The sequence below is a fragment of the Netta rufina genome, assembly GCF_964035555.1.
Source record: "Netta rufina genome assembly, chromosome: 20".
Lineage (NCBI taxonomy): Eukaryota > Metazoa > Chordata > Aves > Anseriformes > Anatidae > Netta > Netta rufina.
In genome coordinates, this window is record NC_140144.1 from 6,114,299 (window position 1) to 6,137,544 (window position 23,246).

General features: G+C 56.5%; 1 protein-coding gene across 3 annotated transcripts; it reads right to left on the minus strand.

Moving 5' to 3' along the window:
- On the minus strand, window positions 1-22,935 carry SLC25A25 (solute carrier family 25 member 25). Of its 3 annotated transcripts, XM_084299084.1 has the most exons (11): window positions 15,403-16,856; window positions 14,535-15,115; window positions 6,955-7,081; window positions 6,779-6,866; window positions 5,903-6,014; window positions 5,023-5,181; window positions 4,154-4,306; window positions 3,930-4,037; window positions 3,516-3,683; window positions 2,958-3,108; window positions 1-2,508 (listed from the first exon to the last, which is right to left on the minus strand). In XM_084299084.1, exons 2-11 carry the CDS (start codon window positions 14,757-14,759, stop codon window positions 2,324-2,326), a joined length of 1,476 nt encoding a protein of 491 aa, XP_084155210.1. In that variant the 5' UTR covers window positions 14,760-15,115; window positions 15,403-16,856; the 3' UTR covers window positions 1-2,323. The 3 variants fall into 3 exon arrangements, with proteins under 3 accessions (XP_084155210.1, XP_084155209.1, XP_084155211.1); XM_084299083.1 differs by lacking the exons at window positions 14,535-15,115; window positions 15,403-16,856 and adding an exon at window positions 22,595-22,935; XM_084299085.1 differs by lacking the exons at window positions 14,535-15,115; window positions 15,403-16,856 and adding an exon at window positions 9,237-9,563.
- Window positions 22,936-23,246: the final 311 nt, after the last annotated feature.

The following is a 23,246-nucleotide window of genomic DNA, read 5'->3' on the forward strand; positions in this document are numbered from 1 at the left end:
TCTCTTTGACAGACCTTTATTAGCAGACTGTTCCCTACATGAAGGATCCGAGTTAGATTTGCATATTAACAATTTGTGGTTACAGCTACAAAGATGGTTGTCATTTTGCATTGATTTTTGCATTCTGATATTCATATTTCCATTAGGCCACACTGGTAGGAAGGAGCCACTGCAAAATTTACAATAGATCTCAAAAAAAAAAATAGGGGGGGTGGGAAAAAATCTTATCACTAATCCAGACCGCTTAGATTCCCACGTGGCTAACTACTGACAGCACTGGATAACCAAGGCAGAGAGCCTCACCTGGAAGGCTCTCCATGAAGTCTGTCAGCAGAAAAGCAGCTGCTGAGTGCTAACAGATCCTTTTCTGACTTCTCAGGCACTTCTCCCCAGTGTCCATTTGCACGTAGAGAGCAGTGGCTCAGCAGCAGGATCTGCTGATTCAGCCTCAAAGCAGAACTGCAGCAGCTTGGGTCCAAGGGCAAGTTTCCTCCCATCTCTCTAGAAACTTGTGTTTTCTTTAGTCCCTGAGATTTCTCCCCCCCTCCCCTTTTACTTAAAGATTCCCCAAGATCGCTCTCAATTAGCTGTTGTGACACCCAACATGCACAGACCTTCTACTTCCCAACTTCAGCCATCCACCCGAAACCCCATCAGCCGTGCACAGAGGCAATTCCGAAATAAGGCAGGCCTCACGGTGCACCCTCTGCCCTCATCCCTGCTTCCTCACCAGCTCCCTTCTCTCTTATGGCATCCTGCTACAGAATTTCTCTGGGCTGAGGTCCTCCAGCAACAACCCCAGACTGGGGAAAGGCAGCTCAAGCCCCACAGGGAAGGTATGCTAGTGACTTCAGTGTCCTTCCCACGACTCAGCTGTGTGATGTACGAGAACAAATAGAGAACTTTTTATAACAGGAGAAATACAAGCACAGTAACAATATTTAAACAAGTCTATAAAAATAGTCTGACATAACTCTGTTCAAATAAATACAAAATAAATATGCTTTAAGCAGTAAAACAGTGGAATGCAACGCTGGTCCATCTTGCCCAAAACGAAAAGTTGGATGAGGATCTCCCAGGCCTCAGAAGCCAGATCCTATCAACTAAAGTAGCCCATAATGCAGAGAAATTTTAAAGCCAGCTCTTTCCCTTAGCCTTATGAAAAGCACCCTTTGAAAGAAAAGCAAGCGCGTCCTCAGGACTGAAAGCTCACCTCTCCCAGTGACAACCAGCCCCTCTCCCTAACACCCCTTCCCACAACAGACCCTTCTGGCTCGGGGACTCCATCCCGCTAATGCAAACCTGAACATCAATCTACAAAGAGGTCTAAAGAGATAGATAGCAGCGTAGGCACTGGGTTTGGAAAGGTCCATCAGCTACCCTTGGCACCAGGCAGAATGGAATTCAGAGGTCCATGCGATGCTGCACAGGGGCTCTCTTGTCGTGCTGGGAGCACAGCTGCACAGGAGCTGTGAAGTATTGTCATTTATTCACTAAAGCCATGCATCAAGGTGCCGGTCCACCGAGGACTCTCAAGCCTTCCCCTTTCCAAGCCCCTGCTGAGTATAAGACAAGCCAATCCCGGCATGCAAAGGATACAGGCATGCAGGCTCTAGTCTGCTGCTTCTGTTAGTAAGTGCATCTTGTTAGTGGATTTATGAGACACACTTAAACCTATCAAAAATAAATAATCCTAATCCTTCATCAGGCTGGCCTAAGTAACATTCAGCCTGACCGGATAAACCACTGCCCACCAGCCCTCAAAACCAGTATAGTTCAAAGTTACATTTCATGTCAAGTCTTGGAAGCAGAACATGAATGTCTCCTACCCAAAGGAATATATGTAAACATAATGACAAGCCTGGTGTGGCAGCAGCTCCTACACAAGGTTTGTACAAATTTAAACAACAGGTAGGAAGTTAAACAACTGAATGGAAAAAGAAGCTCTTTCAGCAAGTCAGAAGGTGCTCATCTGCAGGCATACAGCTCTGTACATGTCATATGCTGAAAGCAGACTGTTCCCCAAATCTTTGCTACTTTGACCTCAGCAACTCACGCCTTAGGATTGTGCCAGGAGTTCAGCTCCCAGTCTCCCAAAAGGCCCAACAAAACGGACCACCTGATGGTTTACGTAGAGCTCTGAGTAGCAAGATGGCAAAGGACACCAGATGCTCCCCTCCCCTTACTGACTCACAAACTATCTGAGATTTCACAGCTTTGCTTAGTCAGCTTAGTGTCGACACATTCACAGAATGAGAGATGGCTATACGTCTTGGGATTACACCCCAAGATTTCAGAGTTCAAAGTCCTCAGCATCTCCTGGTCACCGTGACTGCACACCCAGAGTCATCTTCAAGTTTTCATACACCACGTAGCTGATGCTTACGGCCGGGATCACCTTCATAAAGTTCGGGGCCAGACCCCGGTACAGACCAAATGCTCCCTCCGTCTTCAGAATGTGTTTGAACAGTCCCCGCATCGTCACTTCAGGAGCACCCTCCACAGAAGCTGCAACACGAAAAGACTCAGTAAGTAATGCAGCCTACGTCATTAAAACACTAAGATAACCTCTGTCTCAGAGAGCAGTTCTGAGTCACGCGCTTCCTGTGGATGTTCACAGACCAAAGGTGCTTTAGGGAGGACAGCACCTAACTTCTCAGCAAGCCGTGGCTGTGCCACGCATCACAGCCTTTTTCCCAAACTGCTCTGCCAATGCCCTTAGCCCCAGTTCCTAACATGAGCAAAACAGAACTGCTCTGTCCTGGAGGTGCTTGACACGAGGTGCTAAGGGCAGAACAAAGTCCACTGTCCTCTTGCAGCGTGGCAAATAGCCTATTGCTCAGCTGCACGGGCTAGTTAAGGCTGTTTTTGCAATGTTTGCATCAGCAGACCTTTACCCTGCCCAGAGACCATGGCAGGAGTTCACACACTACTACAGAGTTCCCCGAAGTTCTCACCTTGGGCCTGCATGCGTGTCCTCACAAGAGCCAGTGGGTAACTGGCGAGCTGTCCGCAGGTACTGGAAATGGTGCCACAAGCCAAGAGAACAAAGACTCCAGGGTCAGCACTGTTGACAGCGTAGCGTTGCAACCAGGCATTTTTTAGTGTCTGGAAGGAACAAGCTAGATGTTAGCAGTGAAGAAGCAATCAAGAGTATCAAGTTATATAAAAGATCTGGCATAAAGGCCCAGGCAGATGTGTGCAATTTCAACCAGGCTTCTCAGTTTTGTTTCTGAGCTACTGCTACTTTAGGGGCCGAGGAAAAAACCCTCCTTCCATTTTCTGCTGCAATTCTCTCCAAAAAAGAAGGGATCATGCATGATGCCAACTACAAAAGCAGGATTCTTGTACTACATTGTCATTTAGGCCATTTTGAGTAAAAATCCACCTGTACCCCCCTTAAGGCTGATCAGGAAAGCCTTGAAAAGTTATTTAAAATCCTGTAGTGACTGAGAGGTCTGACAGTAATAAAGCTAAAGTAGCCCAACCCTACAAAAGAGTTAAAGGCTCCATACCTCATAGACTGCCAGGTCAATACCAGCATATGGAATGATTCCTAGCATGTTGGGGATGTAGCCTTTGTAGAAGGCAGCCATTCCTTCCTTGGAAAGGATGTTTTTGGCACAGTCCAACATGCCTGAATATTGTCCTGTCTTTCTTAGAGCCATCCGTGTTTTCAGAACCTAGAAGACAAGAAGAAATGCCATGAAGACCCACAGGAGAACCAACAGGAGAAAAACACGCAACGTCATTCTCGGGAGCAGGATGTCCAGGACTAGAGCACGCATCATGTGAGCAGTATTACTTGGCACCAGCTTAACTAAGGAGTTCTCAGAGATAAGGGCAGAACACCAGCTCCACGATAAGCTCTCGTCTCGGCACCTCGCCGCCACCCTGCGTGGGCTGGGCCGACAGCCCCATGGCCTCACCTCCATCGGGTAGATGCTGCTCTGCGCAATGGCCCCAGCCAGAGAGCCAGCCAACAGCCGCTCGTGAATCCTCAGCATTTCTTGGTCGGTGCCGATGAACCGCTTGATCTGCGGAAGCCAAAAAGAAAGGATTGAGGATCACCGACTATCCCAGCTGCTCTTTTTTCATCCTGTCCTTCCACAGACCCCTCTGCAGCCAGACTCCTCCGCGCTCTTTTACTCACCTGCTCGTAGGCCATGAACTTAATGGCAGATTCCGGTGCAATCTTCAGCACGTTGATGCCATTCCCCCGCCACAGTGACCTTGGTCCACCCTCTCGGATCATTTGGGTAAAACCGCCAATAATGCACATGTTGTTGCTGCGGGAGGCATGAACCTGGGAGAGAGCGAGCTTGGATTAGCTCCAGGCCTGATTACGACAGCGTTACGTTCTTCCGTAATCCAGGGACAAAAGGGCACTTTTTTTATTTACCCAGAGATTTGCCAAGGCTTTAATCCCTTCCAAATAACTTCTACAATAGAAAAGCAAGCTTCTCTTCCTTTTCGAAAAGTCCAGTGTTAGCTAATGAATCTAATCAATATCTCCTTTTCAGAATGGGGGGAAGGGTTAAACAGACAACTCCCATACCTAGAACAGGGCCAGCTACACAGAACAGACTTCTCAGCTGGCTTAAAAGCAGGTGCAAGCTAAAAATTATGTTTTAGCAATGCCTTTATAACACATAACACTTGCACAGGATGCCAGCTCTGCCTGCGGATCCCCACAATCATTTCAACTCCCGTGGGAAAACAACTTGAACCTGCTTCACCAAAATCTAAGCAACAGAGCTCTCCAACTATTGACAGTTTTCACATCTACCTCCTGAAATCTCTCTCTTCTGGACAGTGAGGAATAACTTGCTGACGTGACTTTGATCATTCAAATAACCCAAAAAGATTTCTAAAATGCTAATACAGGAGCAAAAGTATTGATGCCAGTCAGAGTGCCGTACTGTTCATGATCATTATTATTGTCTCCTCGGCATCACTTTGGCAGGAATATTAAAGGAATCAGCCTGGCTATTCAAACAAACTGGGATTGTTCCATCATACCTGCATGAGCACTTTCAAGCGGTCCAAGGGAGCTGTACAGGTTCTGGACACAGCACCTGCACCTCCACCTGCAACCAGATGTCTCCACCACATCCCCGTTTGCCTCTCTTCCACTGTGAACTCATCAGGGACGGTCAAATTCTCTCCGACATCAAAGATCTGCAAAAATGTAAGGTGTTGAGAAACATTTTATCAGCTGGCAATCTTGCCAAAGTTTTATTGCTCTTTATCAGTGCTAAGTGTTGAAGCAATGAATATGCTCACTCCAAGTCAGCAGCTTATCTGTAACCATTAACTGTTGTGTCTGACCAGCGGGACTGCCAGCACCAGAACACGTCCAAGGGTACCTTACGTTTACAAGACTTCTGTCTGGGGAGCTGGGAATTGCTAAACATTTGTCTGCATTAAGGTGCCGTGGATCAGGATACGGAACAAAATGATCCACTGCGGGCAACTGCGTAGGGAAAAAGCTGAGCCTCACTTCAACCTTCACAGCTCACAGCCAGTTTAATCTCGTTACACGCTATTTACACACACTGAAATATCTCCAGGAAGCACGGCTGCCTGTCACATCAGTTCCTCCTCTTAATGAGTTCAGAACTAGCAGGAGCTGGCCACCGGTACAAGCTCTCAGAGGTAGAAGCCAAGCAAACACACTCATCTTGCAGAAAGTAGTTATCACCTGTGCCAGAGGCTCCAGAAATAGTGCCTGTGATGGGTGGCAAGATAAGAGGACAGAACAGGAAGCAACTGGCTTCCAGGCAGCTACTGAACCATAAAGAAAATGATAGAGACTGCTGATTGCATCTCCTGGGGGTCATGGCTTTGACTGAGAACCTGGGGAAAGACCAAGACCTGCTGTGAGGGAAGCATTTCTTACCGTGGAGTGCTTCCAGTACAGGATGATTTCAGGAATGTTCTCCACCGGGTGCAGCAGGTGATAGTCTCGCCACTCGTTCCAGTCAATTGTCATCGTCCCATTTTTATCCATGCTAAAAAGATTTATCATTAGATGAGCACAGACTCCCACTGGGTGACAGATTCCTCCTCCCCTTCCCTTTGATTACTCAGGCCTACGCCAGAAAAAGCTTTGCAAAGCAACTGCTGAAAGACTTCCAAAGAGACACAAGACAAAGCTAGGAAATCTCTTCACCAAACACTGCAGAGATAGAAGCAGTCTCCCTTCTTCTCCCCTCTTTCCCCTCTAACTGAACCACGGAAGTTGCTGAACCCCCTCCTACCAAAGCAAGTCCAGCTAGTTTCCCAACTGAAGGGAAGAAAATACTTACTAGGTGACAGGACCCCAGAAGTGTCCCGTCCTTATTCTGACACACAGGCAAACAGACAGAGGGAAGGTTGCAGAGGAAAGAAAGAGGAAAAAAACAGCACAGATAAGTGGTTGTTAACATGTTAGTGCCACATGCAAAACGCACTCAGCATTTCTGAAGAGCAACTGCACAGCCCCTCTCCAAAGCAGCAAGCTCAGGGTAGCAGGACAGGCAGACAGGAATGCAAACCAGCTCAGGTGCAAGCCCTTCCCCACAACAGCAAGAAAAGAGGTTCTAACAGTCACTGCCCATAACACATTACAGCATTTAAAGTGTTAATTCATTGAAAAAATCAAAAACAAAAGTACTGGGCGAAAAGGGAGGAGCTGACGTGACCAGAAAGTATGTACGGGGTACAGAGACAGAGGTTTCCTTCTCTCAACATGAAGATTTCACGTTCAGGACAGAAGAACCAGCTGACTCCTTACCTCTTCAGTATTTTCTCGGCCTGCTGTTCAGAGATCTTGACTCCCAGGTCCCGAAGGGACTGTACAATCTCCTGGGCATCAATACGGCCTGCAAAGATAAGGCCGTGAGCTCAAGTACGTGTGTGACCAGCTGCAGCAAGCAACAGTCTATTGGTGAGCAAGAGAAAGGCACTTACCATCGTTCTTCTTGTCCAAACTCTTGAAGACCAGTCTCAGTTTCTTCTCGTGGTCTTGTAGATAGTGAACAAATTCCTCAAAATCCAGCTGCCCATCCAGGTCCTTGTCTCCAGCCTTCACAATTTTCTGTTCAGAAGACAAAACCCAAAAACCGTCAGCTCCTTTGTTTGCTCAGATCTGCCCCTTCTTGCACCATATCCAAATGCTATTTCCCACATGACTTTGGCCTTTCCCCCTCAGAAAGCAGCTGACAGAATTATGAAAGTTCCTCAAAGAAATCTGAGCGAAGCGTTTAAAAGTCACCTGCTTCCAGGCAACCCTCTTCCAAAGTTAGTTACGCAAACGAAATGCCTCATGCTTTTACTGGGGATACTCTGCTGCTATCAGGTATCTCATCTCAGCCCAACATCTTGATTAACATCCTGCGTGACAGCTCAGGAGCTTCCGCGGGGATTAAGTGTGAGGCAACCAGATTTGCATAAAATCACCAAAGTTCAGTAATAATAAAGTCAGCAGGAGAAGGAATTTCATGCCTAATACGATACTTAGAGAAGTAAGCCACCTCTGGCAAGAACCGACTCCGACCAGAAAGAGCCTGCCCAGCTCTAGTGGACACAGCCAAAGATAAAAACCCCTCCGAACTGGTTTCAGTACCCCGGAGCTATGTGCTTTAATTGTACAAGTTTCCCTGAGAAGCATAAGGAACGAGGAAAGGTTCTTAGTAGGGCAAAGCTAGAATCCAGATCAGGTGGTGTCAGACATCTAGGACAAGGCGAATGATGAATTAACTCATGGGGCAAGAGCAGATGAACTGTCCTACCTAGGGGCACGTGGCTCCTTGTTGACAGGAGAGGTGATCTCCAGGCTGCAGGAATGTGGCTCAGGGAGTTCCCATTTCCCTTCTCGCTCAGTCACTTGCCTTTGACAGCCCTCCCCAACGTGAGTCAGTGAGCGACACAAAGCGGTGCGTGATTCCGCCCACTGCGTCGCCTGTATTTTGGTTGTAACCCTGGTACCACTTGTGTGAGCGGCAGGCGGGTTGTTAAGGAGGCTCTGAACCACAACCCAGCACCAGGCTGACCCCGTTTGCCAGGATTTTGTTCAATATTTAGGCTTCAGAGGTAACAGAGAAACCTAAGCTCCTGGTGCTATTTCCCCAGCCTCTGGACACCGGTCTCCATTAGCCAAGTTTTGATTTCACTGCTATTTTAAGATAATTTCAATACTGAACACTTTCCTATGAAAATCCCACCTTCCCCTTGCCCCGCCGTGTCCTGTCATTGCGGCCCTAATGCTATGAGGATTACCCCTAATCATTTAGGAGCTTTAAATAAGAAAGTGCCATCCCAGCCGCGCTGACCTTTGAGGCGTGCCCAGCCTCGCTAACCTGCCACTTATCACATGCCTGACGGAAAGTTCAGGCCCGGCTCGGCAGCCAGCTCGCGGGCTATAGATAGCCCAACCCCTCTCACATGCTGCAGCCGCCCCGACAGCTGAACCGGGGCTTCCCCCTGAGCCTAACCCCGGCCAGCTGGCAGCCACGAATAATTCGGGGGCAGCACGGAGATGGGACTGTGCAACTCGCCGTCCTCTATGAACAAAAAGCTGCCTGCAGCTCCTTGCTGTACCGGCAGGGAAGCGATGGGGGCAGGCAGAGCCGCTCCCCGGCTGCGTTGCACAGCCACCCACACAGCACATGGCCCTGTGGCGTGCTCGGGACCCCACGCATCCCACAGCCGGGTTGGTGGCTGCCCCAAAAGCAGCCCCACCGTCGGCTGCCCGTGCTCTCGAGAGCCTAGGGGTGAAAACGCTGCCAGCAGCAGCCAGCTGGAAGCACGGGCTGTGAGATGGAGCCGAGCAGAGCGCTCGGCAGTCCCCAAATCTGCCGTGAGCAGGGAGAGAAGAGCTCCTGCACAAGCTCCCCGCTCAGCAGCACGTGGCCGCTGCGGCAGCAGGCAGGGCTCAGGGACACGGGGCAGAGCCGGCAGCACGCAGGAGGAAAAGGAAGAGGATGTGCGGCCTTTAATTAGAGCAGAGGAAGCCGCAGCTTGAAAAAAAAAAAAACTATTTAAATTGCGTCACACCAACTGGTTTCAGTAGCCTGAGAGGCACAGGGCTCCTACTGGAATTAAGGCACAAGAACCCAGGAGCCCACCCGCACTGCTCCGGGACACGTGGCCGTGCCCCAAAATTACAGCGGGGCCCTAACGAGCTTCTCCCCCCCTTGAGCAGCCACTCGGGGCTGTCCGAGCCCCCCGGCAGCACCCAGCCGCGGCCCTACCTGCTTCCACTGGCGGTAGGTGGAGAACTCCTGCGAGGGGATGAAGAGGCTGAGGCGGAAGATGGATTTGAGCTCGGCCGGCAGCCCCTTGGACTCAAAGTACTCGAACTCCGCCTGCTCCTGCCCCAGCAGCGGCACGTACAGGCAGAGGCAGAGCATGGTCCTGAGCCGGAGCCTCGGCTGCCCTGCTCCGACGGGCGAGAAGGGACGAGAAGCGAAGGGAAGGCGAGCCCCGAGCCCTGAGCTGTGAGCTGAGCTCAGCGCGGTGGGAAGGAAATGCCGGCGAGCCCCACGCCACGCGCCTATGAGCGCCCCGGCTCGGGTGGGACTGGCTGCTCAAGCCCTGCCCTTCTACTTAAAAGGGAAGCGGCAGCGGCCCCGGCGCACTCGTCACAGCCAGCAGCCTCCCACGAAGGCTCCGCCGCCGGCACCAGCCTCCCAGTACACTCCCAGCCCGCTCCCAGTACGCCCAGAGCCTTGCATCACTCCTCGCCGCGGTTAACTCTTGCTGGGTGTCTCCTCTCAACCAGGAGGCTTCGGCCAACACCCGCGGCACTCGCCTGCTGCTCCGTCCACCCCATTGCTCCTTCCCGACCCTGCTGTGTAACACCAGGGACCTGCACGCCCAGCACTGCGGGATCCGGGCTCCATCACCACCTCTCCCAGCAGCACTGATGCTACCTCCCCAAATTACTTCCTCCAAAAGCCAGTAAGAAGCAGTGTGCCAGCCACTTGTCGCTTTCACATCGCATTTGGGACGCCCACCTCGAGCAAAAGCCTCAAATCCCACCGTTACAGCAGCTCCTCTGCTGTGCCCGAGCACAGCGGCTTTGGTGGGGAGACTTCCCCAGACACCAGCACCCTGACGGAGGCAGCGATGAAGGGCATTGCCCAGCAAACCTCCCGGAGCACGGGCAGGCTTCCAGCACCCCACTGCTCCCAGCACGGCTCCCACAGCAGCCAGGAGCTGCCCGGCCCCGAGGCACTCGGTTGTGCTCCATAACGAGAAGTGGCCCGGGCAGAAAGACATTTCCCAGGTCCTGCCACTCAATTTAGCCACTTGGTGAGTGACTTCCCCAGCTCTCATCCCAAACACAGCCGGACAAGGGGGAGCGTGGCACAGGCAGCAATTACCGCAGGTGTTAATTACAGGCTTGGGGGTGCCTCCTGCAGCCAGGTGCCCAGGATATCGCCCGGCCCCGCAGTGAACACACCAAACACACCGACTGACTGCCAGCACCACTACAGAGCACGAGTTACAAACACAAACTGCATTTCTATCTTGAAACTCTCCATAGAGCTGTCCCGCTGAGGACCCAAACCCGGTGAGCAGGGTCCCAGACACTTGGTGCTGGCCGTGCTCGAGGCACCACTGCTCGCACAGCGCCGTTTCCTTGTGTTTGCTCTGCTCAAACAGATCTCCCGGCCGGGGCAAAGTCCAGGCAGCGCTCCCCTCCTCGCAGCTTGATGCTCGGGGGGCCCTTCCCACTGCCACGACGGTGTTTTGCTCTTTAGATTTGGGGAAAAAGCCAAGGGCATTTGGGAGCTGTTTACAGGGCGGCGTGTCCATGACACGAAGTGGGGATATTTAAGCTGGGGGTTATTTCAAGGTTTGTTGTTGGTTTATTTTGCTGAAAAGCTTAACAGCTCGTGCCCTGCAGCCGTGGGGTGCCGCAGGGAGCCGTGACCCATGAGGGCTTCGCAGCACCTCACCTGCCCCGACACCACCGCGTTACCTAACCGGGCTTAACCTGCTCCCTGCTGACGTCTCTGCACGAAAACAGGATCTGCTCAGCGCCTCCCGATCCTCTTAGGGATCAGCTGCAGCAGCTCACCACACGCACGCCACCGCGCACCCCAGGCTGCCCACCCTGCATCTCGCTGCAAGCAGCGCCCCAACTTCACGCACGGGACCTCCAGAAGCAGCCAGCCCAGGGCCAGGTGCTGAATGACCAAACAGAACCCAAAATTTGCCCACTGAGCCTCGAGATCCCCTGCACGCCTTCCCCCGAGCCGCCAAGCATCACTATTCCAGGCGCTTGGCGGCTCAGTTGCCATGCCGACGTGATGCAGATTTCCCTAATAAACTCCATCGCCAGTTGGCAGCTAGAACAAAAGGCAAAATCTGCACATTTTAGGAAAGAAAGCCTTACCACCTACGTCAGAGGAAAGGAGAGGGGTAGCGAGGCTAAGAAAGCTGATTTATGCAGGGTATTAATTACAGGACAGCAAGCTAAGAAGGAGAGGCAGATTACAAACTAAGCTTATACCAGCAGCTCTGGTTATAATGATGAAGGGAGTTTAAAAAAAACATTTACCAGTTCTTAGATTTCACCTAAATAACATCCTGGTAAGTGTGGAAGCACCCAACAGCCGGACAGGTCTCCGAGCTGCCGGATCCATGCTGCCTGCACCCCAGGAGCAGGGGCTCGCTGCCCCCTGCCACCACGCAGCCCCCCAACGCTCACGGAGCCCCTGCAGTGTGGGTACAGCTGTGCCCAGCCCCAGGGCTTGAGATGTGGGATCTCCGGGCAGTGCATCTCCCAAAAACGGGCTGTGTCCCCAGCCCATCGAGCCAAGGGCAGGGCTGAGGGCTGCAAGGCAAGCCAGCCCTGCCAAGTCACCCTCGCCATCACCACCAGCTGTCACCCCACAAATTAAGGCAGCAGCGGAGGGCTCTGGGCTCCTTCCACCAGACACTCGCTTTTCTTCTCACCAAGGAACCCGCCAACCCGTTTTCCAGTTTATTCATAGGATTTGGCCCTTGCTTAAACGTTGTGTTAGCAGCTCAACATGCTGCCACGTCGGCGTTACCCTCCCCAAGTCATTTGTAGTCCCCCAGGCATCTGCCTCCCCGCTGGCTTCCTCCAGCAGCCGCGGGAGGTACCTCCCAGAGGATGGGCAGACGCAGCCATACAAGGAGCAGAGACGACACCGTTGGATTTTTAATTTACTTGGCTGAAAAAAAAAAAGTCCCTAAAAATATCAAGTGGCGGCGAGCGTCACAGCCGCACGGCTAACATCCTGCGGAGGCAACGAGCTCTCGGGGCGAGCTCTGAGACCCGCTCTGCCCGCGGATGGCAGGAGGTCCTGCTGACTCGGGGCTTTGCTTGCTGGAAGTTAGCTGATAATTAATTGTACAGTACAGAAAGTCCTCGCGGAGCACAAACAGCGGACGGAGGGGGGAGTTAATGATTGCAGGGACCCCGCAGAGCAGCGCGGCGCAGCGGTCGGCCAGGCCCGGGGCAGGGCAGGCAGACAAACGCTGTGTGGCACAGGGGTGAGCACACCAGGAGAGGTGACAGCAGGAAAGGTGACCCGCTGCGCTGACAACACCGCTCCAAAGTCACAAGTCCAGGCGGTGACACGGAGGGCAGGTCGTGCCTCTCCTGCGCACACGCCCCGGAGCCAACTCATCGCCTTTCGGGGCGGCGTTTTCGCCTAGGTTCTCCTACACCTCGTGTCAAAGCCTTTGGTGAAGGAGCTGAGCTGCCACTGACGCGAGGATCGAGGAGCCACAACTAGGAAACACCCTCAGGCATTTATGGAGGCACAAATTCCTTATGGAAGCCCAGCACGGTGCTGTGCGTGCTGTTAGCAGCTACAGGCATCCTCAGGAAACAAAGCGGCACGCGGCAAAGACACTTACCCCAAGGTCAGCGCCGTGCAGAGGCCAGAAGCCAGGAGTCCCCCACATTTTCTTTACCCCTCCCATGACACCGGCTGCTGGCGGTGATTTACGACCTGCCCCTAAGGGACTTTTTACAACACCCCTGCTGCAGGCGGGTAATCAGAGCACAGATACACGAGCGAGCCTCGCGAGCTGCTGTCCGTCAGCCGAGCCGCGGTGGCTGGGCGCAGCACGAGCTGGCTGCCCAGCAAGGTAAAACCCATCTGCATAATCCTCCCGAGGACAGCTCTGCTCCGTATTTTACTGGGCAGGGAGGACAGGCTAAAATTACACAGCCCCAGCCCCGCAGCAGATGGGCAGCTCCTTCCTAAGCGGCAGTAACTCCGTGTTATCGCAGCCTTATCCTCCAGGCACTCCTGCATTAGCCAATTTTAGGGTTCCTACAAAGCCAAGCTTCTCAGGGTCACGGAGGCGAGAGGAGATCGCTGTCAGCGCCCTCCCCACTGCAGAGAAAACCTCATCTGCAGGTGCGGACAGCTGACTGAAGGGCCATTGTTCCCTCAGCAGGTACCGGAGGGATTTGCAGCCCTGCTCTCTCCAGGTTTTCATCACAACCTCATCTGTTTTGAGCCTCTGTCCTTCTCCAACCTCTGCGCACAGGAGCGCTCCTCTTCTCAAGGCGCACACGCCTCTGGATTTGGAGGAGGCGCGCGGTGCTCGCTGCCGGCGGCAGGGATGAAGGCAGAAGTCTTCCTCCCTGCAGATATCCCAGCGGGGCCGAGGCAGGGAGTGGCTGCTGCTCGGCAGGACGTGAACACCCCCTGCCCGCTCCCACTCACAGCCCCAGCAGGAGGTGTTCAGCCCCCCCCCAGCCCGCTCAGTGCCCATTTCGGGGAGAAGCCCGGCAGCAGCAGCCCCGTTTCCTTACCGAGCCAGCTGGATCCTGCCAGCCACCCACCGCCTCCCCTCCGTGCCACAGCCAGCCCCGGCTCCTCCAGGGGCTCTGCCGGGTCACAAACCCCACAGGATGCCCCCCCGGCCTTCCCTCCCCCTCACAAATAACCCCGAACTGCCAGCAGCCAGCCTCGTACTACGAGGCCAGCAGGAAACTGAGCCGCTTTTGTTCGCCTCCCCCCAGACAAAGCCTCGCCATTCACCCGCCGCCAACCGCACACCCCCCGCAGCCCCCACAGCCCCCGCTCACCCACCGACCCCACAGATTTTGGCCCCCTCCCCGGGGCCAGCCCTGCCTGCTGCGGGCCGTGCTCAGTTACTCAGCACATGGCAGCTCTCTGCAGTTTCCAGGGGGTTGCCAAATTACCAGACCGGCCCCCGAGGATTTCAGGACCTTTTGGGGTCCCTCTCCCATCACTGACCTGCATCACCACCCCCTGCCCTCCGAGTTACGCTGCCACCAAGGATCCCAGACCCCCTCCTCCCTTTATAACTATTTTTTCTCCTTGAGCATCACACCCGAAAGGTTACATCGTCCCTTTGCAGCCGTTCCCCTGCTCCCCCCCGTTTCCCTCCTGGCAAGCCCACGCGTCGGGCCCGCTCGCTGCTGCCGCCCCCTCCCCAAGCACACACACACGGCTCGTCCCTGCGCGCTCCCCCTGCTCCCCGCTGGCCTGGCCGACCCCTCTGCAGGCCCCTGGAGGTCCCGTTACCTTCGGAAAATGCTCTGCGGGTCCAACCACCAGTAGGATAGTTGGTCTCCTTTCAGTGGGGTCAGTCCCTCTGTCCTGGGGCTTCCCCACCATCTTTGGCCCTTTCTCCCCGGGGCCTGGAAGCGGGCTGCCGTTCCCGGCCTCATCCTCTTTTTCAGCTGCAGGACCTTGGCACACGGCCCTGGGAAGGAAGCTAGACAGAAAACGCCAAAGGCTCTGCAGCATCGCCTCCGCGGCGAGCGTCCCCGGCAGGGAAAGCCCCCCAGGCTCGCAGCCGCCCGCTGCCGAGGGTGCTGAGCACCCCGCCGAGCACCCCGGGGACGGGAAGGGGCACGGCACCAGCGGGAGGTTCGAGCCGGCGGCTCTGCAGGCTCCGATTCCTCAGGGCCCGGCTCCTGCGGACGCTTCCTGCCTTTGGAAATTGCTGCTAGCGCGGTCGTGCCTGGCCTGCCAAGCAGCTCATTGTACCAGAGCCTCACAAATCTGGTGGCAACAGACAAAGCGCAAGGAGCTGCGGCGCGGAGAAGCCAAGACGCCGAGCTTTGCACGGAAAAGCCGAGATGCCGCGCTCGGGAGGAGGGCTAGGGGAAAGAAAAAAAAAAAAAAAAAAGAAAAAAAAAAGAGCTTTTCGGAAAGGCTCCGGCTTCTCAGAGGTGCCGAGGCGCATCCCAGCGGCAGGGCTGAGCACCGGGGCTGCGTCCCCACTGCAGCAGCGCCCAGCCAATCGCCGCTCCCAGCGCCGCGGGGCTCCGGAGCCAGGCAGCGCGCGCAGGCGGCCGGGAGCGCGCGGGGACCCGCGGGGAGCGCGCCCGGCGGGCAGGGAGAGCGGCCTCGGGGCAGCTCAGGGCTGGGCACAGGGGTTACCTACCCGCTCCTGGGGCTGGGCAAGAGGATGGGACTCCGGAGCCGTGGCTGAACAGACCTCGAGCTGCTCCCCACGTCTCCCCGGGGTCTGTCCGAGCGCCATCCGTCACCGCAACAGCTGCTGGTGCCGCATTGTGCTCCTGCCAGCGGGCTCCCAGCGCCCTGCTGGCACGGGGTGGCCGCTTATCCAGCACGCTCCGACACGCCGTGGGTACGGCACCGCCGAGCAAACGGGCTGGGGCTCTGCGTGATGAGCGAGGGATTAGCTGGGCACAGAGCGCAGGCAGCACCAGCAGCACCAGCAGCGCGTGGCCCAGAACACAAAACATCCCCCTGGGAGCTCCTGGAGCTGCTGTGGGGCTGCACCACAGCCCCCCGGGCACGCCGTGTCTGTGCTGGGGTAGCAGGGAGCTCCTTGGCAGCCCCCATCCCTGCCCACCTCCTGTGTCTGCAGAAGGAGGGCACCGCGTGCCTCGCCTCCCGGAGTGGTACAGTGCTGCCCTACAAGCACAGCTCGTTTCTGTACCCCAATAACACAGCACGCTGCACATCCCATCACCGAGCCTCCCAACAGCAGCTTGGCGAGCTCCTCGCCACGCACCCGACCTCCATTTCCAGTTTTTAACCTTTGCTGGAGGCAACAGGAGGCAAGTTTTGCTTTACGGGCATCAGATACAGAACTACAACCCAAAACCTGGACGAACCACAAGTTTTAAGCAGCCCATCTGCAAATAGATGTGAGAGGAAGAATGTAAAGCATCTCATTTTAGGGGACTTGCTGCTGCTGAATTCCTTTAAGCAACCTGAGTAATGGAAAAAGGGACGAGCACGCAGAAGAACTCACATTACAAGGAATTCTGCAAATGCGCTTCAGGGTTACCTAACAAGACAAAAATGCTGCTCAATCACAAGGCCCACACACAGCACGGAGAGGTTTTAACTTTAAACCTCAAGGCACACACCGGGGCAGAACCAAAAAGGGAAGGGAGAGGCAGCCACACAGGGCACGAGCAGGGACAGGAGCAGCAGGTATGGAGGTGTCTGCGTGGTGCTGCTGCCAGCACAGAAGTTACACTGCTTTCTGTGGACCCAAATCACAGCCCTTTGAGGTGGGGTTTTAGCATTTTAATGCTGCTGAGCCAAAGGAAGAGCAAAGCAGATTCTCTGAGCCGGGCACAGTCCCTCAAAATCCACTTTTAGCAGCCTGAGGCTACAGTCCCACAAGCAGCAGCAGCGAACTGGAGCTCTCCTGGTGGCTGTGAGCTTCAGGCAGCTCCCGCAGCCCCATCAGCCCCGCGCTCACCTCGCTCCCACAGCCTCACCGACACAGCCGGGACACGCAGAGCGCTGGGGAACGACTGCGGGCACGGACGGGGTCGGGAGGAGGCAGGCACACGGCTCTACCAGAAGGATCGGAGACACGGAGGGCAGGGCACACGAGCAGGACTGGGCTTGTGCCAGCGGTCACGGCGCCGGGCAGCTCCATGCGAGGACCTGCCAGGCCAGCAAACCTCACTGGGAACCACTGCTCCGCTCCTCCGTGCTGGGCGAGCTGCTGGTTGGGGTGTGTGCATGGCAGGGACCCCATCTGCCTTCGCACATGCACTGTAAACAGTCAGCTGTGCAAGAAAGTACTTGCTCGGGGTGCAGTTCCAGCAGGAACTCGGCAACTCTTCCTCGGCTTTTGTCCTCGCTACTGAAAACCTCGGAGGAATTCCCCCAGCTCCTGGAGAACAGACTTTTCTAATCATATTTGGGAAAAAAAAAAAAAAAAAAAAAAAAAGCATTTATTTTACCAAGCGAGGAATGTTATTAGGTCAGAACAATGAAGGCAGGAACAGCAGGATGAGACAGCTGCAGGCAAGGCGCTCCTCCGGGGAGCCGCACACCAGCACCACCCCGGCACCAGGAGGCCGAGCGCTCACGCACAGAAGATGCCACAAACGCAGCAGGTCCGGCCTGAGCCGGCACGAAGGGGAACAAAAATTCATGTTTTTTTTCTAGAAATTGCAAACCGAGGCCGTCCCAAAGCTCCTTTCCCTACCTCACCCCTGGCAGGGTCGGGCTTTCAGGAGGGAAGGGCTCCTGGGGACGCCGCTGTCCTGCACCACCAAGGTGCAGCCCTGGGGTGGGGAGGAGAAGGCGGTGATAAAACCCAAACGGAGACAAAGGAGAAGGGAGAGAGCAGGAGGATGCCGTGTTTTGTTTAATTAGAACAGTGCTCGCCTCGTGCTGCAGGCAGGCGAAGGGAGGTCTCCTGGTAGGTGCCAAACCTGAGGTGTTTTGGATCCTCTCCGATCCCACCCTGCACAGCCGGTACCTGCCACGTCTCCCGCGGGCCCTGGGGTTTTTCAGGGCCGGCAGCAGCGGGCAGGAGCCGAATCCCAGCCCCTGCCTGCTCTGAGAGGGCTTCTGCACCGCTCCTGGGCGAGCACGCAGCCTTTTCCAGCAGGAACCCAAGTCCGATCAGCAGACAGCTAGCTCACGCCGAAAAAATGCGGGAGGGAGGGTGAAAAGAGAGCCGGGCAGAGGGAAGGGGAGCAGCCAAACCTCGCCTCCCGCGCAGGGGGAGCTGCCCAGGGCCCGGTGTGACCCCGCGGTGACGCAGCTCCGGGACGCCCCCGAGCAGGGACACCCGAGGAATGCTGCTGGCAGCGCTCTCGCGCTCACCTCTCGTCTTTCCCTACGTAATTAGGGAAAGATGAGACTTGACGGACTTGAAAAGGGGAAAGGGAGCCAAGAGGAGCCCTGCACGGCGCTTCTGGCAGCGCGCTGGAGGAACCGCAACGTCTTGGCAACTGCTGCTCAAGTACTGAAGCTGCCCAGCACCAGGCAGTCCCGCTCACGTATCAGGGTGGTGGGGCAGAGCCCAACCAGCAGCAGGACAAAAGGCAGGCGTCTTCACAGGAACCCGGGCACAGGCACAGTGCTGGGGGAGCTCAGGGATCCACCACGGCCGTGTCCCATCCCGGGGAGGGCCAGAAGGGCGCCCTCAGCGCTCAGGAGGCGGCCACTCGGCCTCTCCCTGCACCCCACGGCTCAGCGGGCACAGCCCCGCAGGAAAGCAGCAGCTGAGCCGTGACGGCCCCGCGGCCACGTCACCCAGCCCCTGCTCACCTCCGGGGCCACGAACTCCGTGTGGCAGCGCCTCTCGGGGCAGCTCGGGGCCTGGTGGGGTCAGCAATCGCTCCCGGAGTGCAGCTCCCTGCCCCGAGCCCCTCCAGCTGCTGGGGAGCCCCTGGCAGCGATGCCACCGCTGCTCTGCCTCCCTCTGACAAACTCCGGGGTGTCACCGAAGCGTGCTGGTGTCCCACATTTGGGGGCACAGCCATGAACAGGGGGCTCCCAAACAGGAGGGCAGTCCTCGTGGCAGTGCTAACACAACGCTGCGCAGCCAGAGCTGTCACTGACTTCTGTTCTTTGAGGAAAATCAGACTACCCCCAAGTACACTGAGTTTTGGGTTCGTTTCCCTGCCCCTATCCCAGTAATTCCATTTATTCCCCTCCCGAGCTGACAACCAGCAGTGCCCCGGCTCGGAGGAGGATCTGTTTCAGGCTGCTCACCAGGGAAGGCAGCCCGGGTAATTAAACACCACCACACAGAGCTGCCAGGGAAAGGCCAAAGCCCCAGCACCAGCCCAGCTCGGGGCGCCAGCTGCCTCGCACCAGCTCCAGGGTTTCAGTGCACCTCGGGGACCCCGCAGGCATTTGGAGCGAGCAGCACCCCCAGGGCACAGCCCCACGGGGACACAGGGCACCTCTCTGCAGCACCGGGGCTCACCGGGCGATGGCAGCGGTCGGGACCGGGAGCTCAGGGCCACCTCCACGCCTGGCAGGGCTCAGCCTCGGTCCTCCTCTCTCATCTCAGGCATCACGCCTGGCGCTCTGGTGGGTTGTGAAGGGTTCGAAGGGTTCGTCCACGTCTTCACAACACCTCCTGGGGTGAAACGGAGCTGGCTCAGCCCTGAGCACAGACGCAGAGGGTTATCTGCAGCACAATCACTGACCTACACTCTGTGTTTCCCCAGCACCCGGGAGCAGGGCTCTCCTCACAGCGCGTTTCAGAGCACGCAGAGCCACCAGCCCCACTCCCCAAGGGCAGCAGGCACCCCGTTCCTGGCTGATTTAACACACGCCACCCCCAAACCTCTGGAGGTATTTAAGGTGTCATTACCACGAGGTGAAATCGCTCTCGGACAGGCTCAGGGCATCTCCACTTGTTCTCTTAGCCAGGAGAGGCGGCTGAGAGGCCACCAGCTGGGACCTCAGCCCGTAACACGGCCTCACTCCTGTGCCTGTGACCCTGCGGGGCTCAGCCCCTCCGAGGGGTTACAGAGCCCTGGCCACAAGCTCCTCAACCACCCCGGCAGGATCTGAGATGCACAGACCATGAAGGTGTTGGACCTGAGAGCACACAGCTCGGGGGGAGATTTCAGCCCGGATTACCGACCACCACCTGAGCTTTGTTTTTTTTTTTTTTTTTAAATCAAACTCCTGTAGCGCAATAAAAGCTCGAGTTATCTGCCTCCAGAGAGCTGCCAGAGGGAAGCAGGTGAAGGCACGGCACAGAAAGTCCCTGCTGCCTCCACCCCATACAGCTGCTGAGGGTTTTAGGACATTACACACAGCGTGATACAGAGTGGTCAAGTCTTGGAGAGTAAAATAGTTGCAGAAATAAGGAGTCTAACAGAAATATCAAATAAAGGCGTGAGAGATGATACAGTACTGATCAGAAATAAGATTTAACCTTTACAAAATCGCAGTAACACAAGGCGTTTCTCAGTCCATCCATCAGAGTCCAAGTGCACAGAGCAGGGGCACCGCATTTGTTCCCTGCCAGCTGGAGGAGCCCAGGAGCCAGCCCCCAAAGCAAAGCCTTCAGAGCTGCCTGACAGGACCCAAACCCCGCAGCAGCAGGGTTATGCCCCTCCAGGACACCTGAAACCAGGACTTGTGGGGGAGTTTGGACAGCGCCTGGAGAGCAGAGAGGGGACAGCAGGCAGAGAACACGGCAGAGAAAGGCAGCAGAAGGACTGGGGCAGAGCTGGGGCGGCTTCCTTTGGGAAGGTGAGAGCGAGGCACAAAGGTGAGGCTGGGAGAAACAAGGATACCAGAGAGGCCAAATCCCATCAGTTTTTAGCAACACGCCGTCTCCAGACACAGAGCAGGAGGCACAGTGCTGGCTGCACGACCCCTACTCCCATTGAACACATTTTCAGTTCTAAAAACCCACACAAACGTCTTCAGGAGGGGAGGCAGAGAGCAGTAAGAACATGAACTGCTCCCGAGGCAGGTTCGTGCTCCCTGCAGGGGAGATGAGCAGGGAGATGAGCAATGCTTTACAGCAGTTTGCCCGCTCGGGCAGTGAGGTGTGCGCGTTGCTTCCCGGCCCCAGCACAAACAAGCGTTTCTCTGGAAGGCTCACAGATCTGGCACGTGGTATTTGTCAAATGGCTTAAAGATAACAGCACGGCCTTAAAAAAAAACATGGTTTACATAAGCAAATTCCACCCCAAAGGACATCTGGGTCCGAATTCTCTCCCTGCCGCCAAAGGCCACCCCAGAACAAAAGGCAGCAGCTTCCTGAACGCAGCCCAGGGTTTTATCTGGATGAGAACCGGGAGGCTGAGGGAGACAGAACATTGCTCCTTTGCTCTGAGTGCCAGCCCAGAGCGGGTGCTGCTGCCACCAGGACTCTTGCCTGCTGACAGAGCTCAGCCACCCACAGCTGGCACTGACCTGGCATCACAGGGCTGGCGTTTGCCCCTGCTGTCCCTCAGGCACGGGGAGGGAGCTCCCCTATCGAATGTACTCCTGCATGGGAGGAGAAGTGAGAGGTACCCGAGGCCCTGAGCGCGTTACTGAGCACAAGCAGCCCGTGTGATTTGTGCTCAAACCCATCTCCAACACCACGTCTGCTCCATCGGAGGTTTTCATCCTGACCTTACACAGCCCTGACTGCGACGTGGCGTTAGCCACCCATGTGTCGGTGTCACCCTGAGCCCGGCTGGGGAAGGCAAAGGAACGGCTTTTAATAGAAGTCCCTGGGAAACAGGAAGTTTTTTAAAAAAAGCCACAGGGCGGAAGCTTTCCAGCCGGCTCTCACGTGCCCAAGTGGAACCCAGAGCTCTGAACCCTGCGTTCAGCCCCTACCCGGAGCTCTCACACTGCTGCAGGGGGGGCTCTGATACCCCCACCAGCTCTGTTTCTCTACCCAGCCGCTTCCTAAGGAGCAGGAGGGGAAGCAGAGGAGGAAAAGGCATTTGGGTTCATGGTGCATCCTCCCAGCCTGGAAAGTGTCAGGCTGGATGGATTAAAGTCCCCAGGAGGAGAAGGGAATGCGAACTGAGAGCGGCACACGGGCACAGAACATTCTGGGGCACTGCCTCCTGCCAGCCCCCAGGGCTCCAGACCCTCGGGCAGCAGGCCGGCATGCCACAGGGTGTGCACGGCTGATTTATGGGGTGTGATGGGGGGCGATCGGGTTTCAGCACCGAAGCAAATTGCCACGGCATGGCAATTTTAGAAGCAGCAGCAGGAAATCACCCCCAGGATCCTCGTGCTGCCCGAGAGGTATCACACTCTGCAGCAGCAAGGTGCCAACTGAAAAGCAACGTTAACACCTGAAAGGGGTTACAGTTAGAAGGGAGCCGGCACCTTTGGGAAGGGTGGATGCACACGGTCAGGGCAAGCAAAGGGGTCGCTGCTCCCACGGCAGGGAGGGCGCAGGAGCCATCGTTTCAGTTTTCTTCTCTGCCTCAGAAGCTCCCTGCCGGTCACAGCCCGGCTGCAGCCCTTCCCCTCCCTGGAGTCACCCCGGGACACACAGCGCTTTTATGGCCCTGCACCCATAACACGGGCCCCGATAAGCTCCTTCCTGACTCATGGGGACCTCAGCCCCGCTGAGCACGGTGAAACGGGGCCGTGTCCCTACAGCCAGAGCCGGGGCTCCCCCATAGGCAGCCCCGGGAGCTGTGTGCCCGCAGCAGGTGGCAGCTCCCGATGCCCAGCACCCAGCGGGGCGCTTTATAGGGTTCGTGTGCCAACGGCACGGCCCCAGAAACCTTCCTGCCTACGCTCTGAGCCCCTGAAGGCAAAAAGAAAAAAAAAAAGAAGAAAAAAAAAAACTGACACGGGATTACCGAGCACAAACCGGGCCCGGCCGCTCCCCCCGGTGCCCCCCGTCCCCCGCTCACCAGCAGGTCCAGCTCGGTGCGGTGCAGCCCGAGGCGGCCCAGCCCCACGGCCAGGTCGTGGATGCAGAGGGCGCCGTCGCGGTTCACGTCCAGCTTCTGGAACAGGGCCCGGAGCCGCCGCTCCTGCTCCGAGGCCTCGCACAGCGCCCGCCCGCAGGGACCGGCACCGGGACCGGGACCGGAGCCGCCGCCACCACCACCAGGAGCAGCACCGTCGGTCACGGAAGCGGTGCCGGGAGCGGCGGCGGCCCGCGGGGAGCCGCAGGGGCAGAGCACACCGCTCACCACGGGGGACGCCAGCGAGCGCCGCGCCCCCGGCATCCTCCCGCCGCCCGCCCCGCCGCCAAATGGCGGCACTTCCGCCGCCGCCAGCCGCCGGCCGCTTCCGCCTTCGCGCCACGCGCCGCCGCCCCCACGTGACGCCCCCTCGCCGCCCAATGGCGGAGGTTTCCCGCGCTGACGTCGGGCCGGCACGCGCTGCCTCCCGGCTCGCGGCCAATCGGAGCGCGGCGCCGCGCGCGAGCCGGCGTGGGAGGGCTGAGCGAGCGCCTATTGGTTAAAACGCCGGGGGGGAGGCGGGGAAAAGCTGCGGTTGCTCCAATCAGATCGCGAGCCCGGCCTCCGTTTGATCTTGACGGACGTGGCGCGCACC